This window comes from Salvelinus alpinus, chromosome 21 (assembly GCF_045679555.1).
Source record: "Salvelinus alpinus chromosome 21, SLU_Salpinus.1, whole genome shotgun sequence".
NCBI lineage: Eukaryota > Metazoa > Chordata > Actinopteri > Salmoniformes > Salmonidae > Salvelinus > Salvelinus alpinus.
The window spans coordinates 29,886,036-29,903,241 of NC_092106.1; the positions used below are offsets into that span (position 1 = coordinate 29,886,036).

General features: G+C 45.2%; 1 protein-coding gene across 1 annotated transcript in view; it reads right to left on the reverse strand.

The window, feature by feature from the left end:
* LOC139548205 (solute carrier family 12 member 9-like) overlaps positions 1-17,206 on the reverse strand; it is a 60,727-nt gene that overhangs the window by 2,698 nt on the left and 40,823 nt on the right. The window contains exons 10-12 of the mRNA XM_071357715.1: positions 13,110-13,302; positions 2,906-3,080; positions 134-280 (exon numbers count right to left, since the gene is read on the reverse strand). Of these exons, the coding sequence (XP_071213816.1) occupies positions 134-280; positions 2,906-3,080; positions 13,110-13,302 (515 nt within the window). The remainder of the gene's footprint in view (positions 1-133; positions 281-2,905; positions 3,081-13,109; positions 13,303-17,206) is intronic.

Here is a 17,206-nt window from a genome sequence, read left to right on the forward strand (position 1 = left end):
CTAGAGAGACAGATGGAAAGAGGGAGAGATGAGTGAATGGGTGTGATGGTAAAAGAGGTGTATGAATGACAGTTGGGCCAGTTACAGCTAATAGAGTGTATGGTATCAGAGAGTAGTGAATATAATCATTGACCTAGGCCAGAGATGAAGAGTAGATGTTGGACTCCGTGCCGTACCGAGTCAGCCAGGGTGAGGTTAACAAATGCCTTGATGTTGAGGTGGTCCACCAGAGACAACCATGAGTCATAATGACACTGGAGAGGGTCGGACGGTAACGTGTCTGAGAGAAAGAGCGAGAGAGCGAGAAGGGGGGGTGGTGGGAGTATCGAGAGAGAGAGAGAAAAAGAGGGGGGGGGGGGTGAGGGTAGGATGGAGAGAAACAAAACATCAATATCTGTGCAAGCATTTTGGCCAGGGGCCATTATCTGCCAAGTCCTCAGAGAATAAGAGATGAAGTTATTTCTCTGTGTAGTGACCTGATTGGGAAGTGCCACAGAAGAACATAAGAGACGCGATCGAGAGAGAGCGAGACGCGAGAGAGAGAACGAGAGAGCGAGACGCGAGAGACAGAACGAGAGAGCGAGACGCGAGAGAGAACGAGAGAGCGAGACGCGAGAGAGAACGAGAGAGCGAGAGAGAACGAGAGAGCGAGAGAGAGCGAGAGAGAACGAGAGAGCGAGAGAGAACGAGAGAGAACGAGAGAGCGAGAGAGAGCGAGAGAGAACGAGAGAGCGAGACGCGAGAGAGAACGAGAGAGCGAGACGCGAGAGAACGAGAGAGCGAGACGCGAGAGAGAACGAGAGAGAGCGAGAGAGAACGAGAGAGCAAGAGAGAGAACGAGAGAGCGAGAGAGCGAGAGAGAACGAGAGAGCGAGAGAGAACGAGAGAGCGAGAGAGAACGAGAGAACGAGAGAGCGAGAGAGAACGAGAGAACGAGAGAGCGAGAGAGAACGAGACGCGAGAGAGAACGAGAGAGCGAGACGCGAGAGAGAACGCGAGAGAGAGACGCGAGAGAGAACGCGAGAGAGACGCGAGAGAGAGCGAGACGCGAGAGAGAGCGAGACGCGAAACGAGAGAGCGAGACGCGAAACGAGAGAGCGAGACGCGAAACGAGAGAGCGAGACGCGAAACGAGAGAGCGAGACGCGAAACGAGAGAGCGAGACGCGAAACGAGAGAGCGAGACGTCACGAGAGCGCGTTCTCTCGCGCCCGTCTCTCTCTCTCGCGCCCGTCTCTCTCTCTCGCGCCCGTCTCTCTCTCTCGCGCCCGTCTCTCTCTCTCGCGCCCGTCTCTCTCTCTCGCGCCCGTCTCTCTCTCTCGCGCCCGTCTCTCTCTCTCGCGCCCGTCTCTCTCTCTCGCGCCCGTCTCTCTCTCTCGCGCCCGTCTCTCTCTCTCGCGCCCGTCTCTCTCTCTCGCGCCCGTCTCTCTCTCTCTCGCGCCCGTCTCTCTCTCTCTCGCGCCCGTCTCTCTCTCTCTCGCGCCCGTCTCTCTCTCTCTCGCGCCCGTCTCTCTCTCTCTCGCGCCCGTCTCTCTCTCTCTCGCGCCCGTCTCTCTCTCTCTCGCGCCCGTCTCTCTCTCTCGCGCCCGTCTCTCTCTCTCGCGCCCGTCTCTCTCTCTCTCGCGCCCGTCTCTCTCTCTCTCGCGCCCGTCTCTCTCTCTCTCGCGCCCGTCTCTCTCTCTCTCGCGCCCGTCTCTCTCTCTCTCGCGCCCGTCTCTCTCTCTCTCGCGCCCGTCTCTCTCTCTCTCGCGCCCGTCTCTCTCTCTCTCGCGCCCGTCTCTCTCTCTCGCGCCCATCTCTCTCTCTCGCGCCCGTCTCTCTCTCTCGCGCCCGTCTCTCTCTCTCGCGCCCGTCTCTCTCTCTCGCGCCCGTCTCTCTCTCTCGCGCCCGTCTCTCTCTCTCGCGCCCGTCTCTCTCTCTCGCGCCCGTCTCTCTCTCTCGCGCCCGTCTCTCTCTCTCGCGCCCGAGAGAGAGCGCGCGAGAGAGACAGCGAGGCGCGCGAGAGAGAGACAGCGAGGCGCGCGAGAGAGACAGCGAGGCGCGCGAGAGAGACAGCGAGGCGCGCGAGAGAGACAGCGAGGCGCGCGAGAGAGACAGCGAGGCGTTCGGCTTACGCCAAATCCTGACGACAGCATGACACAACAGGAACCAGGATTGGTCGGACCAGGTGTAGGTGATCACATGCCTACCGTGGCCGCTTCTTGTTTTTAGCTGATAGGACTAGAACCCAATGTAGTCATCTGCTGCAATAGCCCGACGAGTTGTGCATTTCGTGATGCCGTTCTGCAGTGGTTCTCAAATTGTGTCGGCGTAGGATGTTCACCAATGCTGGAAGGGGGGCTTGAGTGAAAAAGTTTGGGAACCCCTGGTGCACACCACTGCTATACTGCACCATTATTTGCCCGTTTGTGGCCCACCTGTTAGCTTGCACGATTCTTGCCATTCTCCTTCGACCTCAACGAGCGGTTTTCGCCCACAGGACTGCCACTGACTGGAAGTTTTTGGTTTGTCGCACCCTTCTCGGTAAACCCTAGACACTGAGTGAAAAGCCCAGGAGGCCGACCGTTTCTGAGATACTGGCACCCATGGTTTATTTAGCGAGCTACGACAATGTGACTCACTGTCAGAGCGAACCAATTCCGTGAACGAATAAACTTCACACACTGGTAAGCAGCCTGGCTTACCACACATATAGCTTTAGTTACCGTACTAGCCAAGTCAGACATACTTCTTCAAATATTGGTTTGACATCAACTCAGTCGAACACAATTCCACTAGACATTCACCAACAAGCCTGAACTGTGATGGATGACGGAGGTATTCAGCCACTCTGGGAGAATAATGGAAGGGAATACGTAAAAGGCTTCTTTATTCTTAAAAAGCCAACGTCTCCGTGTGTCCTCTTACCCAGGTCTCCTAGCTGTACATGTCCCAGGACATAGAGACCACTCTTCTTGATGTCGTTGATGAAGGTGATGAGACCTACACTGCTACGGGGGTTAGATACCATCAGCAACAGCTGGGGTCTCCAGAACTTCACATGGTCCTTACGCACGTCCAACATCAACAGGTACTTACGCACCTGGAGGGAGAGAGCGACAGTTGCGTTACAACAGAGTTGTATACTGTATTATCTATAGCAGTGGATCCAAACCTTTTTTCGGTTACTGTACCACTAACTGAATTTTGCTCTGCCCGAGTACCCTCTCAAACATTTTACCAGTCTCATGAGCCTTCTCAAGTACCCCCTGTAGATCGGCCAAGTACTCCCAGGGGTCCTATTACCCATGGTTAAGAACCACTGATCTATACTGCACACACAATAGTTATCAGGACTGGAATGCTAATTGGTAGCAACATAGATGTAGGATCATAATTTGACCTATATTGTCACAGCAAAATAATCCTGCAGCAACAGGACTGACATTTTTGGCCATAATTTTGCTTGATCGATGGTTAGGCCATTAGCCGGCCAAAAGTAGGCTACATGAAAAGTGCAATACTGTTAATATAACAATGTGTTAGTGTGGGCTTTAAGTTAATTTAAGTAAATCACTAAGCTCATCTGCGTTTCCTGCACTGCAGTAAAATTCTTAGCAACAAAAGCGTAATCAAATTAAGATCCTACATCTGTAGCTTGGTTGCAAAGGCATGTTGCTACTACTGTAGTTTAGTGGCCAGATTATTTGGCAAACTCCCCAGTTGTTCATTGTTATACCATACATGTCATATAGTTGTGGCCAAATTTTTTGGGAATGACACAAATATAAATTTTCAAAGTCTGTTGCCTCAGTTTGTATGATGGCAATTTGCATATACTCTAGAATGTTATGAAGAGTGATCAGATGAATTGCAAAGTCCCTCTTTGCCATGGCACAAAAAGGGCTTCACAGGCAAGGATATTGCTGCCAGTAAGATTGCACCTAAATCAACCATTTATCGGATCATCAAAAACTTCAAGGAGAGCGGTTCAATTGTTGTGACGAAGGCTTCAGGGCGCCCAAGAAAGTCCAACAAGCGCCAGGACCGTCTCCTAACGTTGATTCAGCTGCAGGATCGGGGCACCACCAGTACAGAGCTCGCTCAGGAATGGCAGCAGGCAGGTGTGAGTGCATCTGCACACACAGTGAGGCGAAGACTTTTGGAGGATGGCCTGGTGTCAAGACGGGCAGCAAAGAAGCCCCTTCTCTCTAGGAAAAACATCAGGTACAGACTGATAATCTGCAAAAGGTACAGGGACTGGACTGCTGAGGACTGGGGTAAAGTCATTTTCTCTGATGAATCCCCTTTCTGATTGTTTGGAGCATCCGGAGATAAGCTTGCCCGGAGAAGACAAGGTGAGCGCTACCATCAGTCCTGTGTCATGCCAACAGTAAAGCATCCTGAGACCATTCATGTGTGGGGCTGCTTCTCAGCCAAGGGAGTGGGCTCACTCACAATTTTGCCTAAGAACACAGCCATGAATAAAAAATGGTACCAACACATCCTCCGAGAGCAACTTCTCCCAACCATCCAGGAACAGTTTGGTGACGAACAATGCCTTTTCCAGCATGATGGAGCACCTTGCCATAATGCAAAAGTGATAACTAAGTGGCTCGGGGAACAAAACATCAATATTTTGGGTCCATGGCCAGGAAACTCCCCAGACCTTAATCCTATTGAGAATTTGTGGTCAATCCTCAAGAGGCGGGTGGACAAACAAAACCCCACATATTCTGACAAACTCCAAGCATTGATTATGCAAGAATGGGCTGCCATCAGTCAGGATGTGGCCCAGAAGAAATTGACAGCATGCCAGGGCGGATTGCAGAGGTCTTGAAAAAGAAGGGTCAACACTGCAAATATTGACTCTGCATCAACTTCATGTAATTGTCAATAAAAGCCTTTGACACTTATGAAATGCTTGTAATTATACTTCAATATTCCATAGTACCTGACAAAAATATCTAAAGACACTGAGGCAGCAGACTTTGTGAAAATTAATATTTGTGTCATTCTCAAAACTTTTGGCCACGACTGTACATTATGTATATGTATGGTATAACAACAAACCACAGAGGAGTTGGCTAAATCACAAACAGATCCGGTTACTACTGGCAACTAGAAACCATGGTGTACGTGGCTTAAGTTGGCCACTCTCGCTGCATAAAACCCTTCCTTTACTTTCTTCTGACATGTGTCCCTGTGCACATCCCACACAACGCCCCTTGTCTGCAGAGTGAGCGCGTGTGTGTCTGTCTGTCTGTCTGTGGTCTAATCAGAAGGATTCCACCACTGCAGAAACAAACTGGATCCAGAATCAGAATCCCATTAAGACATGAGACTGTGGCAGAGACTGCAGACCAGGGAGTGTGTAGGAGGGGTGTGTAGTGGTCATGAAGAAACAGTTGGCATTATGGAATGTCAGTACTGCGACCTCCCGCCATATTCTCATTAGATAAAATCACAGAGCTGTAATTATATCTACAAGACCAATGTTGAAACATTCCAAGTCTGGAACATAAACCTGGCTATCCAATATGAATTCCTGTTACCTAGCCAACCATAGAAATAATTAGCAAATACTAGGTCCAAATGGCCACCAACCTACAGATATTCAAGACAATGGGCCTATTAAAAACCTCTGAAAACATTATGTTCCTTCCACCCTTCCTCACTGAAGGGGCATGACTTCCTTGGCGTGATCACTGAAGGGGCATGACTTCCTTGGCGTGATCACTGAAGGGGCATGACTTCCTTGGCGTGATCACTGAAGGGGCATGACTTCCTTGGCGTGATCACTGAAGGGGCATGACTTCCTTGGCGTGATCACTGAAGGGGCATGACTTCCTTGGCGTGATCACTGAAGGGGCATGACTTCCTTGGCGTGATCACTGAAGGGGCATGACTTCCTTGGCGTGATCACTGAAGGGGCATGACTTCCTTGGCGTGATCACTGAAGGGGCATGACTGGATATATGTAAGACGTGTAGTCGATTCTAGGTTTCACTTAGTATCCGATCTCCCTAATTACTGATCTAACAAAAGTATTTAAAAAATAAAACGCTATGATACACGGTTTACCGAAACCGTGCTTCTGACCAGACAACCTCATGTGAATAATTAGTGTGTATGTATGTTTCTGTGAGTACTTGCGTGTGTGTGTACATACTGCTAATAATGAGAATGTTAAACACTCATAATAACACTATCATCATTATCAAAGTTTTCGCCAACCCGAGAGAGTTCCTGGAGTCAATGTGCTTCTGCCTCCTCCACTCATCTACCGCTCCAGCTGTCCCTCACTCCGTCCCTCTCCATCACCCTCTCGTGATCCATCTCCCTCACGGTCTTCTGATAGAGGGATTAAGACAATATGTGATGTCTCTCACCATCCTATCCCTGTGTCATTGCATTTGCATCTTTTCTTAACTTCGACATTATTTTCTATCCGCCCACCTAGAAACTCCTCCCCATGTCTTTTTCTTTCATGTCAATCACTCCTTCAATACTATCCCCATCCCTCAAGACTATCAGCTTATATCTCCTTGCCTGTATCACATGAATCCCATCTTCTTCTATGTCTTTCCTCAATGTCACCCAGTTGGCACCGATCCATACTGAGCACTGCCAAAACATGCACCCTCGTAATCCCTCCACACACACACAAGTTAGTTTAAACTAAGTGTCTCCGCGTTCCTCGTGTTTCCCTCTCTCCCTGGGGATGGGGGAAGGATAGGGAGGAGAGGGGAAGCAGTGGAGAAAGGCTCAATAAGTTAAGTGGCTGTAATAATGCTCCTGGACCAGCCTAGCTTTTGACAGGCTCCTGGCACTTCACTGCCCTGGCAACCGTCGCCTTGGCAACAGTCCCTCCTGGCAACACTAGAGCAAAAGGCTTGTAGAATAGAGGACAAATATACAAATACTTCAGGATGATAGGCTTGGGCGATAAATTGTATATACCATATTCCCGGGGTATTTGGAAATAGCCACAGGATGGTTTTTCAATACTGCCAATACCATTGAAACTATTCGTTTGAAGTTTCTCCATACATTTTTATATTTGCAGCTACTTTAAGTTAATACCTGCAGTCACCTGTGCAATACGTTAAGAGATGAAGCTGATTGTGTTCTTCATTTCACCCGTCACATTATTTTACGTTGTGAAGCTTAGCATAATTCCCCAGAACAGTTGAGCCAGAAAATAGCTTCATTTTCATCAGATGACAACCGAAGTGCAATGCTATTTGGCTGGCAAACACACAAGTAAATGAGCTTACAATGAAAAAGCAAGGTCTTTTTTTCAAGAACAATGCATGGCCATATTTCTAATGTTTATCATAGAAATATGTAGCCAAATCAAATTTGATTTGTCACACAGTTGAAGTCGGAAGTTTACATACACCTTAGCCAAATACATTTAAACTCAGTTTTTCACAATATCTGACCTTTAATCCTAGTAAAAATTCTCTGTCTTAGGTCAGTTAGGATCACCACTTTATTTTAAGAATGTGAAATGTCAGAATAATGTCGTGGATGAATCAGAATGAGTTGGGTATTACTGATAAGATGTTTTATTTTCATCATATGCTTGTGAGATACTTGTCATTAGAATGGTTCCCTTTGGACTATAGGGTTGGCAGTTGCAGTTATCACTTCTGAGCTAGGGCTTAGTCACTTGAGGCCCAGAGAGGGGAGAGGTCAGGCTTGTCTTCATATGTCAATGTATCTGTTAAACCATGTGGTGCTATGTAGAATATCAGAAGGGGAGGAGGACAGAATGGAACATTGTCTTCTTATGTGAATGTGTCTGTAACTATTCCTAAACCATGTGAAGGGATGGCGTTATTAATGGGGAACCAGTTAGTCATTTCATACAATGTCTGTACGCCAGTCACTCCCTACTTTTCTCATTGGGGGAAGGAGCATTGCAGTGTCTAGAACCATTGTATGTCCCCTCTGAGGTTGCCCTTATCTTGACCTAGTATATGACCTAAGAGGCTCAGTCTTTTCTGAGCTTATCCAGGAGGGGGTGTATTTGAGATGGGAGTATCTAGAATTGACATTTGATACATGCCATTGGATGAGGTAATGTTTTCGTACTAAGTGGTACCAAGAACGAGATTAAAATCAATTATAGCTAATGCTATCTAGCTATGGGATACTCCTCTTTCAAGTAAAAGGTTCTTGAAGTCTTGTAAGTTGAGGGGTGTATCTTGGCTCATTTATAGACACTGAATTGATCTGAGAGTAAAAAAAGGGCTATGGTGAAGCTCAAATATTATTAAAGATGGAATTTATAATATAACTCTGACTTGTGCGTGGTTGGCTCTCTCATCATTGAGTAATACAGGAAATTACCACGACAATAATAGTAGAGAGAATTATTTATTTCAGCTTTTATTTCTTTCATCACATTCCCAGTGGGCCAGAAGTTTACATACACTCAATTAGTATTTGGTAGCATTGCCATTAAATTGTTTAACTTGGGTCAAACGTTTCAGGTAGCCTTCCACAAGCTTCCCACAATAAGTTGGGTGAATTTTGGCCAATTCCTCCTGACAGAGCTGGTGTAACTGAGTCAGGTTTGTAGGCCTCCTTGCTCGCACACGCTTTTTCAGTTCTTCCCACAAATGTTCTATAGGATTGAGGTCAGAGCTTTGTGATGGCCACTCCAATACCTTGGCTTTGTTGTCCTTAAGCCATTTTGCCACAACTTTGGAAGTATGCTTGGGGTCATTGTCCATTTGGAAGACCCATTTGCGAGCAAGCTTTAACTTCCTGACTGATGACTTGAGATGTTGCTTCAATATATCCACATCATTTTCTATTCTCATGATGCTATCTATTTTGTGAAGTGCACCAGACCCTCCTGCAGCAAAGCACCCCACAACATGATGATGCCACCCCCGTGCTTCATGGTTGGGATGGTGTTCTTCGGCTTAAACTTGTAAACTTCTGACCCACTGGAATAGTGATACAGTGAATTATAAGTGAAATAATCTGTCTGTAAACAATTGTTGGAAAAATTACTTGTGTCATGCACAAAGTAGAAGTCCTAAACGACTTGCCAAAACTATAGTTTGTTAACAAGAAATTTGTGGAGTGGTTGAAAAACGAGTTTTGATGACTCCAACCTAAGTGTATCTAAACTTCCGACTTCAACTGTACACATGGTTAGCAGGTGTTAATGCAAGTGTAGCGAAATGCTTGTGCTTCTAGTTCCGACAGCGCAGTAATATCTAACAAGTAATCCAACAATTCCCCAACAACTACCTACCTAATACACACAAATCTAAAGGGGTGACTGAGAATATGTACATGTAAGTATATGGATGAGCGATGGCCGAGCGACATAGGCAAGGTGCAATAGATAGTATAAAATATAGTATATACATGTGATGAGTAATGCAAGATATGCAAACATTATTAAAGTGGAATTATTTAGAGTGCATTGTTTAAAGTGTCCAGTGATTGGGTCTCAATGTAGGCAGCAGCGTCTCGGAGTTGGTGATTGATGTTTAGCAGTCTGTTGGCCTTGAGATAGAAGCTGTTTTTCAGTCTCTCCGTCCCAGCTTTGATGCACCTGTACTGACATCGCCTTCTGGATGGTAGCGGGGTGAACAGGCAGTGGCTCGGGTGGTTGATGTCCTTTGATTATCTTTTTGGCCTTCCTGTGACATTGGGTGCTGTAGGTGTAATGGAGGGCAGGTAGTTTGCCACAAGTGATGCGTTGTGCAGACCGCACCACCCTCTGGAGAGCCTTGCGGTTGAAGGCAGTGCAGTTGCCGTACTAGGCTGTGATACAGCCCGACAGGATGCTCTCGATTGTGCATCTGTAAAAATTTGTAAGGGTTTTGGGTGACAAGCCAAATTTCTTCAGCCTCCTGAGGTTGAAGAAGCGCTGTTGCGCCTTCTTCACCACACTGTCTGTGTGGGTGTACCATTTCAGTTTGTCGTTGATGTGTACTTAAAAAACGGTCCACCTTCTCCACTGCTGTCCCTTCGATGTGGATAGGGAGGTGCTCCCTCTGCTGTTTCCTGAAGTCCACGATCAGCAGTGGCGAAGGGTGTTGCACTTGTGCGCAGCGCAATCAATATGCTGGAAGAATTTAGGTTTATTAAAATCCCCAGTTACAACAAATGCTGTTTCAGGATGTATGGTTTCCAGTTTTCATTTAGTCCAGTGAAGTTCCTTGATTGCCATCTTGGTGTCTGCTTGAGGGGGAATGTACACAGCTGTTACTATAACTTGCGAGAATTCTCTTGGTAGGTAAAATGGTGGCAGTTGATTGTAAGGAATTCTTGATCGGGTGAGCAGAAGGACTTGAGTTCCTGTATGTTGTTATGATTACGCCATGAGTTGTTAATCATGAAGCATACACCCCCGCCCTTCCTCTTCAGAGAGGTGTTTATCTCCGTCGGCGTGATGCATGGAGAAGCCCAGTGGCTGAACCGATTCCGACAACATATCCCGAGAGAGCCATGTTCCGTGAAACAGACATGTACAATCTCTATGGAAGGCAACCCTTGCTCGAAATTTGTCTACCTTGCTGTCAAGAGACTGGACATTGGCTAGTAGTATACTCGGGAGCGGCGTGCACGTCTACGGAGCTTGGCCAGGTGGCCACTTCGTCTGCGGCGTCATTGTTTTGGATTGCCTACTGGAATTTGCTCCATTGTCCTGGGTGGTGGTCTGAACAGAGGATCCGCTTCGGGAAAGTCATATTCCTAGTCACAATGTTGGTAAGTTGACATTCCTCTTATATCCAATAGTTCTTCCCGGCTGTATGTAATAAGACTTAAGATTTCCTGGGGTAACAACGTAAGAAATAACACATAAAAAAATAAAAATACTTCATACTTTCCTAAGAACTCGAAGGGACCATCTCTGTCGGTGCCATACTGGAACCAGCTACAGCTACATTCCCTAATGTTTTAAAGTTAATATTGCATTTTACCGGAGAAAAGCAGGCTGGCTACACTGAGAAAAGTACCAGAGAAAAGTAGCTACACACCAGTCAGAGCGCGGTCTGCTGATAGAATGCCTGTTAGAGAATTCTCTGAGTGGAAACGTGCAACTGAAGCACAAAATTTGTCTGATGCCGAACAGAAATTACAACAAGAAGCATTTTATATCTGTGTTTACAAAACGCAGCAAGATATGAGTTTTTATTTATTGCGTGAAAAACAGAATTCTGCGTTAACACAACCCCTAAGTTTAACTAGCTACTTATTTTAGTAAAAGGCTGAATTAATATGGTGACAGGGCATCATATTGTGCCCTTTGGATGAGTTCTGTACAGCTGCCAATGCAAAAAATATTTGTTCCTTTGCACAATGTCTCTCGTTCACATTCGCTTGGAAATGTCCAAATTCACCAACAATAACATTTGATAGCTCCTACCTACAGTGGATTCGGTAAGTATTCAGACATTCCTCTTTTCCACATTTTGTTGCAGCCTTATTCTAAAATGGATTAAATAAAAAATCATCCTCAATCTGCACACAGTACCACATAATGACAAAGCAAAATCAGGTTTTTAGAAATGTTTGCAAATGTATTAAAAATAAAAAACAGAAATACCTTATTTACATAAAAAGTATTCAGACACTTTGCTATGAGACTCAACATTGAGCTCAGGTGCACTCTGTTTCCATTGATCATCCTTGATATGTTTCTACAACTTGATGTCCACCTGTGGTAAATTCAATCGATTGGACATGATTTGGAAAGAGACACCTGTCTATATAAAGTCCCACAGTTGACAGTGCATGTCAGAGCAAAAACCAAGCCATGAGGTCGAAGGAATTGTCTGTAGAGCTCTGAGACAGGCTTGTGTCGAGGCACGGATCTGGGGAAGGGTAACAAAACATTTCTGCAGTATTGAAGGTCCCCAAGAACACAGTGTCCTCCATCATTCTTAAATGGAAGAAGTTTCGAACCACCAAGCAATTTGGGGAGAAGAGCCTTGAAGTTGACCCAGAACCCGATGGTCACTCTGACAGAGTTCCTCTGTGGAGATGGGAGAACCTTCCAGAAGGACGGCCATCTCTGCAGCACTCCACCAATCAGGCCTTTATGGTAGAGTGCCCAGACGGAAGCAACTCCTCAGTAAAAGGCACATGACAGCCCGCTTAGTTTGCTAAAAGGAATGTAAAGGACTTAGACCATGAGAAACAAGATTCTCTGGAATGATGAAAACAAGATTGAACTATTTGGCCTGAATGCCAAGTGTCACGTCTGGAGGAAACCTGACACCATCCTTATGGTGAAGCATGGTGGTGGCAGACGGCAGCATCATGCTGTGGGGATGTTTTTCAGCGGCAGGCACTGGGAGACTAGTCAGGATCGAGGGAAAGATGAACTGAGCAAAGTACAGAGAGATCCTTGATGAACACCTGCTCCAGAGCGCCTAGGACCTCAGACTGGGGTGGTTCACCTTCCACATGACAACGACCCTAATCACACAGCCAAGACAACGCAGGAGTGGCTTCTGTACAAGTCTCTGAATGTCCTTGAGTGGCCCAGCCAGAGCCCGGACGTGAACCCGATCAAACATCTCTGTAGAGACCTGAAAATAGATAATCACTGCCAAAAGGTGCTTCAACAAAGTACTGAGTAATGGGTTTGAATACTTATGTAAATGTTATATATATATATTTTTTTATATATATACATTTGCATACATTTCTAAAAACCTGTTTTTGATTTGGAGAAAAAAAATCCATTGAATCCATTTTAGAATAAGACTGACAGAATATGGAAAAAGTCAAGGGGTCTGAATACTTCCCGAATGCACTGTATGTATAATTTTATGAGCTAGAGTGCCTGTCTTTGTAATTCATTTATTTTCATTTGTGCTCGTTAACATACTTAGCTAGCAGCTTCCATGGAAATTAGTTATTACTTGTGCTAATTTTGTTAGCATTCTGGTAGACGCAATGAGATTTTTTTTTGGCCCCCTTGTATACGAAACTGGTAATAGCGTAAATTCCGAGATGAGAGAAGGACAGTAAAACGATGTGAAAACCTGGATACTGCCCAACCCTACTGGATGATGTCATGTCATAATGTTCTGTAGACTGATGTAGCTGAGGTAGTGGATGTAGCACAGAAGTGTGTGTTTACCTGGTGGAAGATGAGAGCCTGGCTGATATAGCCCCAGCTGCTGGTAGGGCTGAGGTAGTGGATGAGCAGCAGTAGTAGCAGCATGAAGGCGATGGAGGCTGAGGCGTAGATAGCGTTGATCAGGAACATCATGATAGCACAGCCCACGATGCCCAGCACACAGGTGTGCCAAGTGAAGTAACGGAAGGTGGGCCTGGAGGGAGAGGGGAGAGGGTTTACACACACCTTTGCAAATGCATGTGCTTTTAGAGAAGCAAATTATCTTATTTTTTCTCTCTCGCTTTCCCCACTCTCTGGCTCGCTCACACACGAGCAATCTAAGTAAACGTAAAGCTCTAAGCATGATAAACAACTGGAGGTGAGTCAGTGTATAGAAAGTGATTGGGTTAATTATCCGTTGTGTTTTTGTGCACAAACTCATTCAGTCTTAGACGAACTGCATCTATAGAAAGGTGTACAGTTCAGTGTGCAGTGTACATGCATTGTGTGAGTTAGAGAGAGAGTAAATGAGTGTGTGTGTTAGTTAATGTGTTTGTGAGCATATAATTAGAATAATAGAATGGACAGGAACCTACACACCACATATTTATTTATATACTGGATTCTTAACATAGCTCACTAATAAAAACTGAGTGTATAAAACCTTAGCCACACCTGCCCTTTCCATGGCAGAATGACAAGGTGAATCCAAGTGAAAGCTATGATCCCTTATTGATGCCACTTGTTAAATCCACTTCAAATCAGTGTAGGTGAAGGGGAGGAGACAGGTTAAATAAGGATTTTTAAGCCTTGCGACAATTGAGGCATGGATTGTGTATGTGTGCCATTCAGAAGGTGAATGGGCAAGTCAAAATATTGAAGTGCCTTTGATAGTAGATGCCAGGTGCACCGGTTTGAGTGTGTCAAGAACTGCAACGCTGCTGGGTTTTTCACACTCAACAGTTTCCCGTGTATCAAGAATGGTCCAAAGGACATCCAGCCAACTTGACAACTGTGGGAAGCATTGGAGTCAACATGGTCCAGCATCCCTGTGGAACGCTTTCGACCAGAGTCCATGCCCCAACGAATTGAGGCTGTTCTGAGGGCAAAAGGGGTTCAACTCAATATTAGGAAGGTGCTCATAATGTTTTATACACTCAGTGTGTCCACTGCTGTTCACGTCATTCTTAGTTTAGCTTGTGTAAATATGTATCGATTGCATTTAAAAAAAGATATTCTAGCTGTTTGACAGTTGACTGCATTGTTAGGAGCTAGTAACATAAGCATTTTGCTGCACCGCTATAACACTTGCTGAACTGTGTACGTGACCAATAAACTTCAATTTGATTTGATTACGGTCAGCCATTTTAGTCAGGGAGTTGGTCAACCATAGATTTCCAGTGGTGTGATAAGATAGTAACAAATAATGAATTTGAAGAATTGATCTGCACTTTATGTTTGTTAGCCAGCCAGTTTTAGAGGACTGCCAATATTCCAATATTCCAGTCAAACAATGCAGTCAATCCACAGACACACACTGGCTGAAATCTGTTGATGACAGGACTTAGACAAGTTGTAATGTAACAAGTACTGATATTGTATCATATAATAACACTCACAGCTTCCCAAGAAAACAAACATTGAGGGCTCTAATTTAACAAACCGTACGAAATGGTAAATCTAAGAGCAGACCGTAGTGCTATAGGTTCAAGGGTGTGTCAGGAATATTTTCTTCCATTTTCACTATCACAATTATCAGTGCACTTGCTGGGTTTTGATGAATAAACAAGTTGTGGGTGTGTTGAGGCGTGGCCCCTCACTGGCCAATCAGAACATGCTCCATTGTGAAACGTTTGGTTGCTTCAAGTTGTGTATTTACGGTCTTTTATGTATTGCCTTGGAATCAACTCAATTCCAAAGTTAGTCTGTTATAGTTTGTTAAATAGCTTATAGAAATGAAATAACAAAATGTATACCTATCTATGCTAAATGCATTAACTTGAACCCATTTGCATTCCACATTGTTCTAATTAATTGCATGGATTCAATAGCATTCACACGGACATAGAGGCTAGACCTACTATAAATTGCATTACGGCTGAGCATGGACATGCCAAACATCAATGAGGAAGAATAATAAAATTATTGATAAGGTTTAAAAACATAAATAATTCGAATCAAAACAACTTGTTTTAACTAGGCAAGTCAGTTAAGAACTAATTCTTATTTACAATGACGGCCTACCCTGGCCAAACCCTAACCCGGACGACGCTGGGACAATTGTGCGCCGCCCTTTGGGACTCCCAGCCACGACCGGTTGTGATACAGCCTGGAATCGAACCAGGGTCTGTAGTAAGGCCTCTAGCACTGAGCTGCGCCACTCGGGAGGGGTGTCCACATACTTTTGTATATATAAATATCGTGTTTTTTCAAAACCAAGCCCTCCCTTAGGCCTACTACAGTATAACGAAGGCTGGTTTAACAGCAGTGTGTTTTTTATCATGCCGATTTTAGGATATCATTACATTTTTACATTTATTGTTGTAAAAAAAAAAAAGGGATTTGTTGTAATATAAAAGAAAAACAAGCAATCTTATTAGAATAGTTCTCCTTCCTGTTTTTATTGTGACAATATCCGTGGCGTACATGCAATGCAACTTCTGGAGATGTGTGAATGTGATCTGATCTGTACGATGGTTCTGATTATGTTCATAAAACACAGGCCTATTTGGGAGCAGTATAACAGTGAGTGGACATTCTCCCTTTCTTTGTATATTGGATCTTTGTTCAGCTACTGTGAAACGTTTGGATGTGCGTAAAACCCTCCATAGTCTGCGTTGTTTTAATATTCTATGCCCACAGGGAGAAAATATGGTGCCTGTAAGTGTGATGGCCTATTTAAAAAAAGGATAAGTAAATAAATACGTGGATTTGGCTATTTCAGCCACACCCGTTGCTGACAGGTGTATAAAATCGAGCACACAGCCATTCAATCTCCATAGACAAACATTGGCAGTAGAATGGCCTTACTGAAGAGCTCAGTGACTTTCAATGTGGCACTGTCATAGGATGCCACCTTTCCAACAAGTCAGTTCGTTACATTCCTGCCCTGCTAGAGCTGCCCCGGTCAACTGTAAGTGCTGTTATTGTGAAGTGGAAACATCTAGGAGCAACAACGGCTCAGCTGTGAAGTGGTAGGCCACACAAGCTCACAGAACGGGACCGCTGAGTGCTAAAGCACGTAACAATCATCTGTCCTCGGTTGCAACATTCATTACAGAGTTCCAAACTGCCTCTGGAAGCAAGGTCAGAACAATAACTGTTCATTGGGAGCTTCATGAAATGGGTTTCCATGGCCGAGCAGCCAAACGCAAGCCTAAGTTCACCATGCACAATGTCAAGCGTCGGTTGGAGCGGTGTAAAGCTTGCCACCATTGGACTCTGGAGCAGTGGAAACGCATTCTCTGTAGAGATGAACCACCCTTCACCATATGACAGTCCAACTGACAAATCTGGGCTTGGCGGATGCCAGGGGAACGCTACCTGTGCCAACTGTAAAGTTTGGTGGAGGAGGAATAATGGTCTGGGGCTGTTTTTCATGGTTCGGGCTAGGCCCCTTAGTTCCAGTGAAGGGAAATTTTAATGCTATAGCATACAAATTACATTCTAGACGACTCTGTGCTTCCAACTTTGTGGCAACAGTTTGGTGAAGGCCCTTTCCTGTTGCAGCATGACAATGCTCCCGTGAACAAAGTGAAGTCCATACAGAAATTATTAGTTGAGATTGATGTGGAAGAACTTGACTGGTCTTCACAGAGCCCAGACCGCAACCCAGCGAACACCTTTGGGATGAATTGGAACGCCGACTGCGAGCCAGGCCTAATCGCCCAACATCAGTTCCGACCTCACTAATGCTCTTGTGGCTGAATGGATACAAGTCCCCGCAGCAATGTTCCAACATCTAGTGGAAAGCCTTTCCAGAAGAATGGAGGCTGTTATAGCAGCAAAGGGGGGACCAACTCCATATTAATGCCCATGATTTTGGAATGAGACGTTTGAGGAGCAGTTGTCCACATACTTTTGGTAATGCAGTGTATGAAACTGAACACAAGCAATTG